Source organism: Gorilla gorilla, chromosome 10 (genome assembly GCF_029281585.2).
Source record: "Gorilla gorilla gorilla isolate KB3781 chromosome 10, NHGRI_mGorGor1-v2.1_pri, whole genome shotgun sequence".
Taxonomy (NCBI): domain Eukaryota; kingdom Metazoa; phylum Chordata; class Mammalia; order Primates; family Hominidae; genus Gorilla; species Gorilla gorilla.
Genome location: NC_073234.2, coordinates 90,676,534 through 90,695,939, shown reverse-complemented (window position 1 = coordinate 90,695,939; position 19,406 = coordinate 90,676,534). Strand labels below are relative to the sequence as shown.

Sequence of the window (19,406 nt, the reverse complement as noted above, 5' to 3'; positions counted from 1 at the left end):
CCATTAAAATTCAGGGACCTTCTACTTCAGTGAAATTTCTAGAGGTCCAGTGCTATGGGGCCTGTGGAGATATTCCTTCTAAGGTGAAAGATAAGTTGTTGCATTTGGCCCTTCCTACAACCAAGAAAAAGGCGCAATGCTTAGAGGGCCTATTTGGATTTTGGAGACAACACATTCCTCATTTGGGTGTGTTACTCTGACCCATCTGTCGAGTAACTTGAAAGGCTGCCAGTTTTGAGTGTGGGTCTAGAATAGGAGAAGGCTCTGCAACAGGTCCAGGCTGCTGTGCAAGCTTCTCTGCCACTTGGGCCATCTGACCCAGCAGATCCAATTATGCTTAAGGCGTCAGTGGCAGATAAGATGCTGTTAGGAGCCTTCGGTGGGCTCCCATAGGTGAATCACAGTAGAGACCCCTAGGATTTTGGAGCAAAGCCCTGCTATCTTCTGCAGATAACTACTTTCATTTTGAGAGAAAGCTCTTGGCCTGTAAGTGGGCTTTAGTAGAAACTGAACTTTTGACTATGGGTCATCAAGTTAGCATGCAACCTGAAATGCCTATCATGAACTGGGTGCTTTCTGACCCATCTAGCCATAAAGTTAGGCATGCACAGAAGCATTTCATCATCAAATGGAAGTGGTATATACATGATGGGGCGCAAGTAGATCCTGAAGGCACAAGTTACATGAGGAAGTGGCTCAAATGACCATGGCCCCCACTCCTGCCATCCTGCCTTCTCTCCCCCAGCCTGCATCGATGGCCTCATGAGAAGTTCCCTATGATCAGTTGGCAGAGGAAAAGAAGACTAGGGCCTGGTTTACAGATGGTTTTGCATGATATACACACACCACCCCAAAATGGACAGCTGTAGCACCATAGCCCCTTTCTTGGTATCCCTGAAGGATGCTGGTGAAGGGAAGTCTCCCCAGTGTGCAGAACTTTGAGCAATGCACCTGGCTGTACACTTTGCTTGGAAGGAGAAATGGCCAGATGTTTGATAATATAGTGATTCATGGGCTGTAGCGAGTGGTTTGGGTGGATGGTCAGGGACTTGGAAGAAGCATGATTGGAAAATTGATGACAAAGAAATTTGGAGAAGAGGTATGTGGATGGACCTCTATGATTGGTCAAAAACTGAAGATATATGTATCTCATGTGAATGCTCACCAAAGGTTGACCTCAGGAGAGGAGGATTTTAATAATAAGTGAATAGGATGACTCATTCTGTGAACACCACTCAACTTTCTTCCCCAGACACCCCGTCATCACCCAATGGGCTCATGAACAAAGTTGCCATCGTGGCAGGGATGAAGGTTACACATGGGCTCAGCAACATGGACTTCCACTCACCAAGGCTGACCTGGCTACAGCCACTGCTGAGTGCCCAATGTGCCAGCAGCAGAGACCAACACTGAACCCTCGATATGGCACCATTCCTTGGGGTGGTTAGACAACTATTTGGTGGCAGGTTGATTACATTGGACTGCCTCCGTCATGGAAAGGGCAGTGATTTATCCTCATTGGAATAGACATGTACTCTGGATCTGGGTTTGCCTATCTGCACACAAAATGCCTCTGCCAAGACTACCATCTGTGGAATCGCAGAATGTCTTATCCACCATAATTGTATTTTACACAACATTGCCTCTAACCAAGGCACTCACTTTGTGGCTAGAGAAGTGCAACAGTGGGCTCATGCTCATGGAATTCACTGGTCTTACCGTGTTCCCCATCATCCTGAAGCAGCTGGATTGATAGAGTGGTGGGATTGCCTTTTGAAGTCATAATTACGCCAACTAGGTGACAATACTTTACAGAGCTGGGGCAAAGTTCTTCAGAAGCTATGTATGCTCTGAATCAGCATCCAATATATGGCACAGTTTCTCCCATAGCCAGGATTCACGAGTCCAGGCATCAAAGGGTGGAAGTGGAAGTGGCACCACTCACCATCTCCCCTAGTGATCCACTAGCAAAATTTTTGCTTCCTGTTCCCATGACATTACGTTCTGCTGGTCTACAGATCTTAGTTCCAGAGGGAGAAATGCTGCCACCAGGAGATACAAGAAGTATTCTATTAAACTGGAGGTTAGGATTGCCACCTGGTCACTCTGGGCTCCTCCTACCTCTAAGTCAACAGGCTAACAAGAGTTATGGTGTTGGCTGGGGTGATTGACTTAAACTATCAAGATGAAATCAGGTTGGGTGTGGTGGCTCACACCTGTAATTCCAGCACTTTGTGAAGCTGAGGCAGGTGGATCATCTGAGGTCAGGAGTTTAAGACCAGCCTGGCCAACATGGTGAAACCCCATCTACTAAAAATACAAAAATTAGCTGGGTGCAGTGATGGGCACCTGTAATCCCAGCTACTCGGAAGGCTGAGGCAGGAGAATTACTTGAACCAAGCAGGCGGAGGTTGCAGTGAGCCAAGATTGTGCCACTGCACTCCAGCCTGGGCGACAGAGACTCCGTCTCAAAAAAGAAACAAAAAACAAACAAACAAAAAAGATGAAATCAACCTACTACTCCTTAATGGAGGTAAGGAAGAGTATGTATGGAATACAGGAGACTCCATAGAGCGTTTCTTAGTTTTGCCATGCCTGTGATTAAGGTCAATGGGAAACTAACAACAGGTAGTCATAAATACAACCACGTGACCAGTTGCAGAAACGAGGACTGTAATTGTCGTAAGTATTTTCTCCTTATTTTGTTAAGAATATGTTTGTGCATGTATACACTTGTACTAAGAAAGTATCTTCATTTTATTCCCTCTATTTTTCCTTTATCATGTGACATAAGATTTACTGACTTCATTTAGACATTTAAGTGTTCTTAACTTTATGTAATAACATTTAGGTTAACGATTAGAGCACTTCCGGTTGTACAAAGGATAGCTGTATTATATTAGACATAATTATAACCTTATTATTGTCTTTATTTGGAGATTATATATGATTTCAGGAGATGTGTATTTTTCAAGTAGACAAGGGGTGGACTTGTGATGGTTAATATTGTCAACTTTATTGAAGGATGCAAAGTATTGTTCCTGGGTGTGTCTGTGAGAGTATTGCCAAAGGAGAGCAGTGAACTGGGAAAAGCAGACCCACCTCAATGTGGGTGGGCAACATCCAGTCGGCTGCCAGCTAGAATAAACCAGGCAGGAGAAGATGGAAGAGCCGACTTGCTGAATCTTCCAGCCTTCATCTTTCTCGTGTGCTGGATGCTTCCTGCCCTCAAACATAAGACTCCAGGCTCTTCGTCTTTTGGACTCTCGGATTTACATCAGTGGTTTACGAGGGGCTCTCAGGCCTTCAGCCACACACTGAAGGCTGAATTGTCGGCTTCCCGACTTTTGAGATTTTGAAACTTGGACTGAGCTACTGCTGGCTTCCTTGCTTCTCAACTTACAGATGGGACTTCACCTTTAGATCATGTGAGTCAATTCTCCTTAATAAATTCTCATTTATACATGCATATAACCTAGTAGTTCTGTCCCTTTAGAGAGCCCTAATACAATAGCTGAGGGAAGCTGGAGCTTGCCTTAGTTGAGAAGAAAAACATCCATATAATTTACTCCACAGGAGTCAACAATTCAGCATTGATGATTTCGATAACTGAATTTATTAAATATTATGTTTTCTTCCTTCAGAAAAAAGAAATGCCAGAACTGAATAATTATCTGGTTTGTAGAAATGTTGTTACCTATACTCATTTTATATGGCTTTTAAAAGATATGCTGTTAGCATCCTTTTATTTTCTGTGGGGCATATTTAAAAATAAATCTCCTAGAAGAGTGTGACTTTAATTTGCAGAACATATATTTACTTTTTAAAGGTTGAAAATTTAGTTAATTTTCCTTTTTGAGTTTAATTCATTGATTTATTCCCCAACCATTGATTATGGCCATAATGTATAACATTACATGCTATCTGAAAAAACTTTCCTCAGTAACATTTTGTTTCTGAATGATGTTGATGGTATTCATAAAGGAAACTACTGGTATATAAGGAAACTATTTGATATCTGAAATGTCTTTAGTTCTCTAAATGTACTATAACTAAAATGACAATCCATTCTCATTAGAAAATTAAAGAGTGGAACACTTTTGATATACATATGGATTTGTAATTAGAAAATAATCTTAAGACTTTATTCTACTGCTATCCATTTTCCATACTACAATACATTTTTTGAGTTAAAAACAAACATTAAATTTAGGTATCAGGCAAGAGTGTAGAAGATTCAATAAAGAAGCAAAATGATGATAAGTTATATTAAGCAATAAACTATTCCTTTATTTTAACATTTGAGAATTTCTTTTGTATATAAATGACATTAAAAGATTCTCAGAAGAAGAAAACCTAAGCTGAATGGATTAAAGGCTGTCTGCTGAGGTGCTCTCCCCGTTGGCTTCAGAAATGGATTTTCTGTCAAAAACAAAAAACCAGAATAGTTAAGAGTTCAATTGATTTTCAATGGGAGGAAATAATTTAATTAATACTAAAATATTTTGATACATACGGTTAGGTATAATAAGTTGTGGAGTCCCTAAAGTAAAAATTAAAGTTAATATTATAAAATATTATAAAACAAGAAAAGATATTTCTTTGCTTTTATGGCTTTTAGAATAAGACAATCAACTGACAAAAATTAGTTTGACTTTTTAACAAGAAAATGAAACTTTCCTACTCAATCCTACAGTACTTAAAACTCTTCACGATGCTTCCTACCAACAGTGTTATATCAACAAATATTTCTGAAACACCTCTGAGTGTTGAAGGCACAAAAGTCAAAACCAGAAAAAGCTATAAAGTAGTTAACTTTATTTTTCCCACGCTTTCATTCCCAATTCAAGTCCCTGAAGAAACGTAATTTCTTCATGTTGAATTTTTTGTATGCAGAACTCATTAACAATCTCTTTCATTTCTGTAATGGTCCTTACTCTAAATATTTCTCGATGTCTTTTCCACATCAAACTTTCCTCCCCAGTTTACCATTCTAATAGCATCCAGCACTTCATTAGGAAATAATCTACTTTAAAAAAATTAATTAATTTTTTTGACTTTCTACTACATATTCAGCATGATTCTAGCTTTGGATATAATGGTTACCAGCAAAAAATAAAATCCCTTTTATTGTGGAAAAATGAGGAGAGAAAAATCTATACTCAATTTCAAAATTAAATAAATAAATAAGACGAGTAAAAGTGATAATGTCAGCGATGAATGCTACAAAATATAAACTGGGTTAAATGATAGAAAATTTGGAACTGAATTATAGTAATAGCTAAAATGTATTGAAAAATTACTTTTTGAGAGGCTCAAATAATTTTGTGTATTTAATCATATTTAATATGCTTAATCACCTCTTGAGTTAAACCATCTGACTCCAAGGTCTATGTATATAACTGTTATGCTATATTGCCTATCTCTCAAATAAGAAGCCAACCAAGCTAAAATATATTTTCTGATAAAGATTGATCAACAAAAAAGAGAAAAAGTACAAGTCAAAAGTCATAGAACATAAATGAAACATAACTACACATGAAGTACATATAAAAATATGAGAATTTCATTGAAATGTGGATAAAACAGAAAATTTACTAAAGTCTTCCACAAACCCAAATATCCCATAATGATGAAAAAAATTAGTCAGTAATTAAAACTTACACATAACACACTTACACTAGAACAAAATAGCTTTACAGAGAATGTCTACTAAACATTAAAAGATTAATCAGAATCTTATACACACTGTAACCAAAATACTAAAGGCAAAATTATGTCCAAATGCCAACTTTTTAAAATGAGTCGAATACAAACTTGAAGTCAAAAATCAAGGAAAAATGCAGGAGGAAAATTATATGGCCAAGCACAATTCTAAAAATAAATGCAAAAATTTGTAAATAAAAAAAGTTAACAAGGATCTAGCCATCTCTTAAGGAAACCTCACGACCAAATTGGATTTATCACAAGAATGAAAGAATAATGTAATATTGTATTACTGGGGCATCACTTAACTCCTGGTACCTTTCGAAATTTTACGGTGTAGCTGTGTTATATTAGAAACCCTTTGATACAGTTTACAACATTAAGACACTAAAAGAAAAGAAGTAGCATTAGTTCAAGAGATGCAGGAAAAAATTGTTAAAGTTAACATGTATTCAAATTAAAAACTCAGCAAAATAAGGAAAAATGCAGGAGGAAAATTATGTGGCCAAGCACAATTCTAAAAATAAATGTAAAAAATTGTAAATAAAAAGTTAAAAAGAATCTAGCCATCTCTTAAGGAAACCTCATGACCAAACTGGATTTATCACGAGAATGAAAGAATAATGTAATATTGTATTACTGGGGCATCACTTAACTCCTGCTACCTTTTGAAATTTTACAGTGTAGCTGTGTTATATTAGAAACCCTTTGATACAGTTTACAACATTAAGACATTAAAAGGAAAGAAATAGCATTATTTCAAGAGATGCAGGAAAAAATTGTTAAAGTTAACATTTATTCAAATTAAAAACTCAGCAAAATAAGGAAAAGAGAAAACTTTTATAACCTGGCTATGAGGACCAATGAAAATAATCTAAAACAAACATACACAATGGTGAAACATTGTCTTTAAATTTAAGAATAATAGAAGGGTGTGTCTATTGTTACAGCTTATGCTCAACATTGCACTGGAGAAATGAATGAACTATCTGTTAATATTTGTGAAATAAATAATGAATATAAAGATTAGAAGAAAGAACAAAACTTGCATTATTTTTAACAGAAGACATGATTTGTCAACATATAAAATCCAAGAAAATCAATAAACTGTCAGAAATAATAAGAGAGTTTGGTAAAACTGTTAATAGACTAATATACAAAAGCATTTAAATTTTTTAAGCCAATAAAATCAATTATAAAATAAAATTCTAAAATATTTATAATAACAAATATATTACAAAAAAGAATATAATTTGATGTGCAAGATCTTCCTGTGGTACACGATGTGGAGATGGAAGGTGGTTATATTGATGACTGTGACCCTGTGTAGGCCTAGGCTAATGTGTGTATTCGTATTTCAGTTTTTAACAAAAAGTTTAAACAGTAAAATAAAAATTGTAAGTGGAAAAAAGCTTATAGATGGACATAAAGAAATAAAATACTTTGGTATAGTTATGCAATATGTTTGTGTTTTAAGCTAAGTGTTACTACGAAAGAGTCAAAAAGTTCTTTTTTTTTTTTCTCCTCCTAGGAAGTTGTTGTTTAGGATCCTAATTCTAGTTTAGAGGTGCATTCTAAAGGATCTTCTCCACTGCCTTTTTCTAAAGCCAAGGAGAACCCCCGCCTTTTGGGTACCCTATTTGGTTTCTACTTTGGAGGTGTATTCTAAAGTGTCTTCTCCATTACTTTTTCTCCCCAAATTAATCGCAGTTGGCTTGTCTGTGCATTTTTGTGAGAAACTTAAACTGTCATTTTTAGAGATAAATGAGAGACTTACCTCCTCAGCTCTGAAGAGAAAGGACATTTTGTTACTCCAAGCTGCAAGCTGCCCCTTGGGTGACTAGGGACTGAGTGGGAATGTCTGGGTGGTTAACCCCTTTTGACATGCAGTGGCCCTACAGGGAACCCTCAACAAAATTAGTTTTAAAAGACTCATTCAAGAAATGCATATAGAGCTGTTCACTTGGCATTTTTAGCCTTCTCAGAGGTGATAGACCTCTGGAGAGAGAAACTGAGACACATAAGAGCGTGCAAATGACTCATTGGTAAAACACTGCAGTCTCACCCAAAATCAGCACACATTGATCTACAACACAAAAAAACCCTAGGCCACAGCTCCATTCCTCCTTTTAAGAAAAAAAAAAAGTGAACAACAATCTGAAAAAGAGGAAAGACAAGGAGAATGATCCACTTTGAGGTGCCGTGTTAGTTTTAGGGTGCCTCTCTTTGCAAGCGTTTGTGCAAAATGAAAAAGTTTGAGGGCATGCCAGGTTTACTAGTACCCAAACTAGTTACATATTATGGTCTGTTTTGCACATTTTAAGCTAATAGGCAAATTACGTCAAAGAAAAATTCATAGCCCAAAGGTCAATCTGCAACTCAAGAGTTCCTAAGTTCTCTACTTCTCTATTTTCTTTTCTGCCTGCTTTAAATCTGCTGTTACTTTTCTACTGAGACAAAACCCACTGTTTAGATCCAGTCTTCTCCCTTTCTGTAAACGAGTGAGTTTGTATTAATATCTTATGGCTAAAGTTCTGAAATAAAAAGTAGGATCTTTCTATGAGTGTGTATGTATGTGTTTATGTTATGTGTTGTTATGGATTATGGCCACAAGGTACCAAATTGGCTTAAAGTTAAGAGTAGTCATAAATTAAGTAAAATAATAAGCCCACATGCTTTTCAAGTTCACATGACTGAAATAAAATCTTTAATAAATAAACTGGCTTTAAAATTCTTCGTAAAGTAACATTAGAATTAGAATTGTTGCATTTTTCTTTGTTTATTGATCAAGTGGGTTCATATTTATCCCTGGCAAATATTATAAGGTGTCAAAATTTTGCACAAGGGTTATAAAACTATAAAGCCAGCCCAAAACAGAATAATTTTTGCTTGTGTAATTTTTGCTAAATAAGACATTTGGTATTGTTGGTTTAATGAAAACAGCTACATACTGAATTATTGGTAAAATACTGATATGGTTAGCCTTAAGTTTATTTCTTGACTAAACACCCACAATTCGTAGGGTATAAAAATGGTTAACAGGGAAATAATTTTAAATGATGACTATCACAGTTTTTATAAATACTGTAGGTGAACTATTAAATAATGAGGTGAATGTAATAGAATAAATGTTTGTAAAAAACTTGTCTAAAGTTTGTTTGAATCTAAAGTTATATTTAACAATGTATATTCATTAACTCTCTGGGCAACATCCAACTTAAAAAATGATAGGAAAACATTTTTTAAAAAATGTATTCTTATTGAAAGGTAAATAATGTTTGTTTCATTCAAAGGTTATTTAAAAGTTATATGCAAAAGAAGGTAAAAGGAATTATGAATTATCTCTTGGCTACAGTAATCCTCTAAAGAGTACCAGGTTATAATTTTTTATGTTTTTAGTTAGTGCCCTAGTGGAATAGTTTCCTTTTTCTGTTCTAATGAATACTTTCCTTTTTCTGTTCTAACACACACATTCTTTTTTAATTGTCAAATTATTAATGTGATTTATTGCTCATGGTTTTACTTCTTCCAGGAAAACCAGAATCATGGCATTCTGAAGACAACAGATGATTTGACAAAACCTGCAGATGTTCCTCATTTGGAATCCCATTGAGCCTGATCTGCTTTTCTTTGCATATGCTCTGTTGCTAAAACTATACAAGCACCTTCCCTCTAGGCCCAGGGACTATTGTGCAAGAGGTGGTTGCATGAGATTACAAGGGCTGGTTTTGAGGGATATAATTAGTTCAGATCCTCTCAATGAAGGATGGGTACACAGATGCCTAAACAGCTGGTAAAACAGGGACTTTGCCTTCTGAGCTGTTATGTGGCACCTTTTAATCCATTCTAACCATAAATAATTTGCTGATTCCTGTAGAATTAACAACAAATTATTACTGAAAGAATATAAAGATACCCATGACAAAGCCTCCTGGGTACTCCCAGTTATGAGATTTATGCAGATAAATATATATTAAAAATTTTTATCAGACACCTTGGGACACATTACTAAAGACAACAAAAACAAATGTGGCACAACAAAAAGCTCTAAATTCCTTAGCTTAAAAGGTTTTAATAATGCTTATGTTCTGTGTAGCTAATTGCTATAAGTCTGTAACTAAAACCAAGATTACAGCAGCTCAATGTATAGAAGTTAAAGATAAGTCAATTTTGTATCTTCACCTTTGTGTTTTTGTTTGTTGGCTTTTATATTACTTAAAAAAATTTAACAGTTAATGAATGCCTGTCCATGTCCATTCCCATCTGGGCTGGAACATTTAAATTGGCTATAAGTTTTTGGATCTAGGTCCCTTGGCAATAGGGGTTCCACTGAGGGACAGGATGAACCTGGGGCAGGCAGCCATGCCGCCCTGACAACACTATGCGATAAAGTAAATGTTTACTGGCCATTGATCTTGCCTATGGCAAATGTTGGCCAGAAGGGGGAGAATGTAAACCAAAACTAAAATTCTAAGCCCCCCAACCATCTGAATGGACCTCTACTTTTGGCAAGGTGCATTCCAAAGTTAACCTGAAAAACTAGTTCAGGCCGTGATGGGAAAGGGGAGGTCAGACATGTCTCATTATACCTTCCTCCCTTTTGGAATTCAGAAAAAGCTGACCAGCATTAACACCAATACAGATCTTAAGTCTAATAGAAGAGACTCTTTCAATCTGATAAGAAACATTTACAATCTAGTCTCTCAGAAGCCTGATATCTTGAGGTTTCGTCTACTTAATAAACCCTTGGTCTCCACAACCCCTTATCTTAACCGAGGTATTCCTTTCTATTGATTGTAAGCCTTTGGACAATTACTTAACTCAACCAATTGCCAATCAGAACATCTTTGAATCTGCCTTTGACTTTTGACTTGCAAGCCCTACTTCCAGTTGTCTTGCCTTTCTGGACAGAACTAATGTACATCTTGCATGTATTGATTGATGTCTTAGTCTCCTTAAAATGTAAAAAACAAGTTGTAGGCTGACCACCTTGGACACATGTTCTCAGGGTCTCCTGAGGGCTGTCTCACAGGCCATTGGTCACTCATATTTGCTCAGAATAAATCTCTTCAAATGTTTTACAGAGTTTGATATTTTGTTGACACATGGCTCCATTTTTTTTCCTCTGGCCTCACTGCCCAAAATTTATACTTTTAGTCTTAAAAAGCGTATTTGTTTTGAGAACCAAAAAGCTGATCATGAAAGAGAAACATGTTAGTTTTAAATCATAATTACTTTGGACATTGACTAACAAATTACTTCTGAATGGGTCACTATTCTAATAACTAATAACAAGAGGTCAATGAAAGCGAGTAAAAATAAGAAGCATTTCAACCCATAGTTATTTTCAGTGCAGCAGCAAATTGAATCATGGTTGTACCTCATTCCTTTCTGCTCTTTAGCTTCAGAGGGGGAGTAATCAGTGAAGAAAGCAGGAATCATCTGAGTTTAAGTATTAAAATTTATGACATGATTTATATCATCAGATAACAGCAGTCAAATCTTGTCCATAATTTGTAAACTTGAGAAGCCAAATTTTAAAATTTAATAAATATGTGGAAACTTTACTCTCTAAATGTAATAATATATATATTTTTGCTTACTGCAGAGGTTCTTCACACATTTCTCTTCTTTTGAGCAGAGAGAACAAGATTCTCCTCTTACATAAGGAGGCATATTTGCAAAATTTCCTCTGTAAAAAAGAGAATCATTGATTAGCCAAATGGCTGTTAATTTCTCCAATTTTGTTCATGCAGGTATGCAAGTTGTTTTAGTCATTTATTAAGTCATAAATGTTGAAAATGAAAAATAATAATATGTCTCAATTTTATTTTCATTTCTTTTGTTAAAATAAGCTATTAAAACAATTCCTTACAGGACGAATCACGTGGACGTTCTATTCTTGAATATTCTATAGAAGAATAACGAGATGTGAACCCAGTGTAATTATGCATGTGATAGTTGCAAAGTTTTTGTCATAGGTAGTATGATTATTTCTTCATTTTGTACATGAAATAATATTTAAGTATGAACATAAACATGTGTTTTATGTTTTAATTTTACAGTATAATATCATAGTCCTTATCTAGTTCTATTTGATGATGTATGACTTGACAGCTATTATGCCTGATTTTTAATAGTATAAGCCATAAATTTTTCAAAGCCTCTTTCTTTATCTTCTATCTGTGAAAGATTTAAAAATGTATTACTTTAACTTAGAGTACACAAATAAAAAATAACAACATGAGTAGTATTCCATTAAAGAATATGCCACAATTTAGTTACATATTCTTCCATTGATGGGCATTTGGGTTGGTCAAGTTTTTGGTCACTACCAATAGGGTTGCTATGAATGTTGAAAGCATTCATACATGCATCATTATAGGGACACAGATCTAACAGTGCATGAGAATACCATGGCCTTCACATTGTCCCCAGCATTTGGCATGGTCACTCTCTAGCCATTCTAATAATGGTGTAGTAGTATTTATTGTGACTTTAATTTGTATTTTTTAAATGACGAATGATGTTGAGCATTTTAATGTGTGTATTTGTTACCTACATATCTTCTTTGTATTTAAAAAAAATTAAAATTGAGTTTTAAGTTTTCTTTATATTGAGTTGTGAGAGTTCTTCCTATATTCCAGGGTACATCCTTTATTTGATAATTGTTGCTGTTATTATTGTTGTTTACAGACTTTCTTCCAGGTGGCTTGTCTTTTCATTCTCTTAACAGTGTCTTTGAATCGTAGTTATTTTTAATTTTAATGACATTAAATTTATATATCATTGTTTTAATGTGGTAGTTTAAAAATCTTTGGCTATCTAAAGGTCATAGAGGTTTTTGTTCATCTTTTCTTCTAAAGTTTTTATAGTTGTAGGTTTTACATTTAGGTCTATTGATATGGTTTGGCTCTGTGTCCCCACCCAAATCTCATCTTGAATTGTAATTCCTATGTGTTGAGGGAGGAACCTGTAAGCCCCACGTTTAGGGAGGGAGGTGATTGGATTATGGGGGTGGTTTCCCTCATGCTGTTCTTATGATAGTGAGTGAGTTCTACTGAGATCTGATGGTTTCAAAAGTGTTTAGAAGTTCCTCCTTCTCTCTTATCTCTCCTGCTGCACTGTAAGGAAGGTTCTGGCTTCCCCTTCACCTTCTGTCATGATTGTAAGTTTCCTGAGGCCTCCCCAGTCACGTGGAACCATGAGTCAATTACATCTCTTTCTTCAGCTAAAACGGGCTGAGGTACAGCTTGGGCTGTTGCTTCAGAGGGTGCAAGCCCCAAGCCTTGGTGACTTCCATATGGTGTTGAGAGTGGCAGGAGGCAGCCAAATGCCTAGGCAGATAGGGTTGGGTTCCTGGTGAAACCCCACCTTCAAGCCAAAGACAGTTTAAAACCTGAAAGCCAAGCTACAAGTCAAATCTTTGGACTGGATTGAGAACTTGTTTTCTTGTTTGGTGCACTCTCCTCTGATTGATACCCACCCTTCACCTAGTTTACATATACCTACCCTTTCCTAAGTAGTTTTCTACACTGTTGTGGCCAGCTTTGAGTGGTTTCTTCACTTTAACTTTTTTTTTTTTTTTGGCATACTCACAGACCAATCAGCACACACTCTTCATTCTGAGTCCCTAAAGAGCCCCAGTCCCAGCCACAAAGAGGTACTTTCCAGCCTTTGGGTAGGGGAACCATCCCCTTCCTGCCACATTTCTCTTTGTTGAGAGTTTCTCTTTTGCTTAATTAATTCTACTCCACTCACTTTCCAGTGTCTGCACACTGGAAATTCTTCCTGGTTGTGAGACAAGACCTCAGACTTATCTGAGCTAAGGGGAAGAAAGACTGCAACAGTGCTGGGCCTGTGGGTACACAGAAGTCAAGAATTGAAGATTGGAAACCTCCACCTAGATTTCAGAGGACATATGGAAATGCCTGGATATCTAGGCAGAAGTCTGCTACAGGGGCAGAGCCCTCATGGAGAACCTCTACTAGGGCAGTGTGGAAAGAAAAGGTGGGGTTGGAGACTCCACACAGAGTCCCCACTGGCGCACTGCCTAGTGGAGCTGTGAGAACAGGGCCACCATTCTCCAGACCTCAGAATGGTAGATCAAATGACAACTTGCACCATGCACCAGGAAAAGCCACAAGCTCTCAATATCAGCCCGTGAAGGAGCCGCCCAAGGCCATGGGAACCCACCTCTCCCATCAGCATGCCCCCGATATGAGACATGGTGCCAAAGGAGATTATTTCAGAGATTTAAGATTTAATGACTGCCCCACTGGATTTTGGACTTGTGCAGGGCCTGTAGCCCCTTTGTTTTGGCCAATTTCTCTCATTTGGAATGGGAGCATTTACCCATTGCCTGTATCCCCATTGTATCTAGGAAGGAACTAACTTGTTTTTGATTTTACAGGCTTATAGGCAGAAGGGACTTGCCTTTTCTCAGATGAGACTTTGGATTATGGACTTTGAGTTAATGCTGAAATCATTTAAAATTTTGAGGGACTGTTGGGTAGGCATGATTGGTTGGGAAATGTAAAAAGACATGAGATTCGGATGGGGCTGGGGCTGAATGATAGGGTTTGGCTCTGTGTCCCCACCCAAACCTTATCTCGAATTGTAATTCTTATGTGTTGAGGGAGGGAACTATAATCTCCACATGTTGAGAGAGGGAGGTGATTGGATCATGGGGGCAGTTTCCTCCATGCTGTTCTCATGATAGTGAGTGAGTTCTCATGAGATCTGATGGTTTTAAAGATGTTTTGAAGTTCCTCCTTTTCTTTCTCTTGCTGCACTGTGAAGAAGGTGCTTGTTTCCCCTTTGCCTTATGCCATCATTGTAAGTTTCCTGAGGCCTCCCTAGCTATGTGGAACTGTAGTCAATTAAACCTATTTCCTTTATAAATTACCCAGTCTTGGGTATTTCTTTATAGCAGTGTGAAAATGAACAAATACATCTACGATCCATTTTGAGTTAATTTTTGTAGTTGTATAGATCCAGGTTACTTTATGGATAACTAATTGTTCCAGTATGATTTATTAATTTTTTTCCACTGAAATACCTTTGTGCATTTCTGAAAAATTAGTTGAAAATAATGTGGTCAACAATGTGTGAGTCTATTTCTGATCTCTGTATTCTATTCCACTAATCTATTTGTCTAACTTTATGCAAATACCACAATGTTGGGAATATTTTACAGTTTTAATAACTTTTGAAAACCATATTATTAGCACTTGAAAACAATAGTATTAGTCCTTTAAATTTATTCTATTTCAAGTTGTTTTGGTTATTCAAAATTTTTGCACTTCCACATGAATTTTCTGATCAACTTGTCAATTTATACAATAAAATCCTGGTGGAATTTTTACTGGGATTGTCTTGAATTCATAGATCAATTCAGCAAAAAAAAAAAAAAAAAAAAAAAAAAAAAAAAAAAAAAAGAACAATGCTGAGTCTTCTAACTCATGAACAACATATATGTCGCTATTGTGTCTTTGTTAGTTTCTCTCATGATATTATGTAGTTTTCAGTACATGTCTCTTTCTTTTGCCAGATCTATTCCTAGATAATTTATATTTTTTGATGCTATTATAAATGATGTTATTTTCATTCAATTTCTGATTAAGTGTTAGTATACAGACATGTAATTCATTTTTGTATACTTATTTTGTATCCTAAAAGATTGCTAAACTTATTTGTTTTAGATGAGTTTTGGTAGATTCCAGTGGATTTTTCTATAGAGTAGCAATCAGCACAGTGTGGCCCAGAGGCCAAATCTGTCCTATGGTCTGTTTTTCTATATTTTTATGTTCTATCTGTTTTATGCAGTCTGTAATAATATATTATATATTTATCTGTTTTATGCAGTCTGTACTAATATAATATATAATTATATGTAATATATTATATAATTATATATTATATATTTAAACCATATATAATATATTATATATTATTATATATTATATATATTTAAACCATATATATAATATATTATATATATGGTTTAAAAAAGCAAAACAAAAAGAAACACAAATATGTAACAAAATGTGTATGTGGCATGCAAAGTCTAACATATTTACTCTCTGGTATGTTACGTACAATTTTTTTTTTACTATTAGGCATAATGTTAGTTGTCAGTTTTTCATAGGTGTTCTTTGTTGGATTTGTGACATTCCCTTCTATTTTTAGCTTGTTAAGAGTCTTCATCAGGAATGAATGCTTGGCTTTTTCTGAATCTATTGAGATAATCATATAATTCTTATTTTCAGGTTGATTAACTGATTCATTTTAGAATGTTAAATGAGACCTGCATTCCTGGAATATACCCCTCTTAGATAAAGTGTATTATGCTTTTAAAATATTGTTGGATTCAATAGCTAAATTTTGTTTAGATTTTTTTGTACCTATGTTTGTGAGGGATATTGCTCTATACTTTTCTCTTTATTTCTCCTGTGTAATTTTTGTCTTTTGAACAATTCATTTCATCCAAGTGGTAAAATTTATTGGCATAAATGTTATTATTTTTTTCTTATTTTACTTTTAATATCTGTAACATCTGTAGTGTTATCACCTATGTTCTCATATTATTTTTATCTTTTTTTCTGATCAGTATGGTTTGCAGATGATAAATTTTATTAATAAAATGTTAATCGTTAGTTTTCATCGATGTTTTTAACTGTTTTTCTGTTTGTTATTTTATTTATGTATGCTTTTGTTTTTGTTATTACATTTTTTTTTTTTTTACTTTGGATTTCCTTTTCTCTTTTTTGTCCCCTAGTTTCTTAGGTGGAAGGCAAGGTCATTGACTGGAGACTGTTCTTTTTTTTCTATTGTGGGCCTTTGGTGCCATAAATTTTCTCATAATTACTGTTTTAATAGCATCCCGTATGTTCTTATTTTAATTTCATTCAGTTCAGCATACTTTCTAACTTCTTTTTTGAGTTATTCTTTGATTCATGAGTTATTTAGAAGTATGTTAGTATTCAAATATTGGACATTGGACATTGGACAATGGTTTTTCTGTTAATTTGTGATTTAATTTTGCTGTCATCAAACAACATACTTTGTATTATTTTAATACATTTAAATGTATCAAGATCTGTTTTATGACATAGCATGTGGTCTTTATTATTAAATATTTCATGTACACTTGAAGAAATATGTATTCCTCTGTTTTGGGGTGGTATAGTCTACCAATGTCCATCAGGTAAAGTTGCTTGAGAGTGTTCAACTCTATAACCCTACTTATTTTCTATCTACTTGTTTTTCCTTTTATCAAATGGGATAATTGAAATATCTAATGTTAATTATGGATTTATCTAATTCTCTTTACAGTAATATTGGATCTTATTTTACATAATTTTAATCTATGTTTTTAGCTGCTTAACATGTAGGACTCTTATGTTCTCTTGATTAATTAACCCAATTATTATTGTGAAGTGAAATTTATCTCTGATAATATTCTTTGCTCTGAAACCTACATTTTCTGATACTAATGTAAAAAGTGCAGCATTTATTTATTTATTTAGCGATGGAGTCTCACACTGTTTCCCAGGCTGGAGTACAGTGGTGAAATTATAGTTCACTGCAGCTGCAAAATTCTAGGCTTTACTTATACTACCACCTCAGCCTCCTGAGTAACTGAACTACAGGCATGTGCCACCATGCCAAAGTAATTTTTTTTTTAATTTTTCTGTAGATGCAGTCTCACTCTGTTGCTAGGGCTGGTCTTGAATTTCTTGCCTCAAATGATTCTCCCACATCAGCCTCTTGAGTAGTTGGGATTACGTGTCTGCCGTTGTGCCTAGCACTGTAGCCTTCTTTGACTGATGTTAGCATGGTAAACTTTTTTCCATTCTTTTGCTTCTAGTCTATTTGTGTTTTTATATTCAAAGTAAAAAAAAGAATCCTAAAGTTTGTCATAGGCAGCATAAAGCTGGTTTTCAATTTCTTAACCAATTGTGCAATTTCTCTTTTTTAATTCAGGGCATTTATACCATTTAAATTTAACATAATTATTGATAGTTAGGTTTGATGCTATCATCTTATTCATTTTATTTGCTTCATCTGTTTTCTGTTTCCCTTTTCCTTTCTTTTTGCCTTTCTTTGGGTTAATTAAATATCTTTTAAAAATTCCATTTTACCTGCTTTGTTGGCTTATTTGCGATTACTCTTTCTTTTGCTTAATTTTAGCAGTTACTTTAGAATTTATAGTGTGCATCTTTTACTTATCACGATCAAGTTAGATTATCGCACTTCCATGGATTAAAAGAACTTCAAGGTGGTTCAATTTTACATATACAATATCACAATACATTTATTTTGATTAAATAATTATCTTTGAAAGAGAATTAAATAAGAAAACATATATTTATCCACAAACTTATCATCTCCAGTCATCTATAAACATATTTAACCTTTATTTTTAGAAGATTTTCTGTGTATAGAATTTTCAGTTGACAGTTTTATTTTGCTTTTGTTTTTAAAGATATTGCTGTCTTTTCTCTTGCATTATGTCCAGTGAAAAATCTGCTAGCATCTCTTTTCTTTTTCTTTTTTTAAATTATATTTTCGTTTTTATTTTAAGTTCCAGGGTAAAAATGCAGCATGGGCAGGTTTGTGACATAGGTAAATGTGTGCCATTGTGGTTCGCTGCACAGATCAACTCATCACCCAGGTATTAAGCCCAGCATGCATTAGCTATTTTTGCTGATGCTCTCCCTCTCCCCACCCTACCCCCAACAGGCCCCAGTGTGTGTTGTTACCCTTTGTGTGGCCAAGCATTCCCATTGTTCAGCTCCCATTTGTAAATGAGAACATGTGGTGTTTGGTTTTTCTGTTCCTGCATTAGTTTGCTGAGAATAATAGCTTCTATCTCCATCCATGTCCCTGCAAATGACATGATCTCATTCCTTTTTATGGCTGCATAGTATTCCATGGTGTATATGTACCATATTTTCTTTATCCAGTCTGTCATTGATGGGCGTTTAGGTTGATTCCATGTCTTTGCTATTATAAATAGTGCTGCGCTGAACATACTTGTGCATTTATCTTTGTAATAGAATAATTTATATTTTTTGGGTATATACCTAGCGATGGGATTGCTGGGTCAAATGGTATTTCTGGTTCTAGATCTTTGAGGAATTACCATAGTGTCTTCTACAATGGTTTGACTATTGTGGAGTGTACATTCCCACCAACAGTGTAAAAACATTCCTATTTCTCCACAACCTCACCAGCATCTGTTGTTTCTGGACTTTTTAATAATTGCCATTCTGACTGGCATGAGATGGTATCTAATTGTGATTTTGATTTGCATTTCTCTAATGACCAGTGATGTTGAGCTGTGTTTTATAGTTCGTTGGCTGCATAAATGTCTTATTTTGAGAAGTGTCTGTTCATGTCTTTTGCCCATTTTTGAACGATTTTTTGTTTTGTAAGTTTACTTAAGTTCCTTGTAGATTCTGGAAATTAGACCTTTGTCAGATGGATAGATTGCTAAAATTTTCTCCCGCTCTGTAGGTTGCTTGTTTACTCTGATGATAGTTTCTTTTGCTGTGTAGAAGTTCTTTAGTTTAATTGATCCCATTTATCCATTTTTGCTTTTGTTGCAATTGCTTTTGATGTTTTTGTCTTGAAACGTTTGCCCATGCCTATGTCCTGAATAGTATTGCCTAGATTTTCTTCTAGGGTTTTTA

The 19,406-nt window shown here is 35.2% G+C and overlaps 2 protein-coding genes across 5 annotated transcripts in view; one reads left to right on the top strand and one right to left on the bottom strand.

Moving 5' to 3' along the window:
• Positions 1-19,406, top strand: part of CAPS2 (calcyphosine 2) — a 114,744-nt gene that overhangs the window by 16,399 nt on the left and 78,939 nt on the right. The gene's annotated exons all lie outside the window — the stretch shown is intronic.
• Positions 4,237-19,406, bottom strand: part of GLIPR1L1 (GLIPR1 like 1) — a 35,903-nt gene continuing 20,733 nt past the window's right edge. Inside the window, 3 exon segments of the mRNA XM_004053591.4 lie at positions 4,237-4,422; positions 4,517-4,543; positions 11,310-11,398. Coding sequence (XP_004053639.1) covers positions 4,331-4,422; positions 4,517-4,543; positions 11,310-11,398 — 208 coding nt within the window. The 3' untranslated portion in view covers positions 4,237-4,330.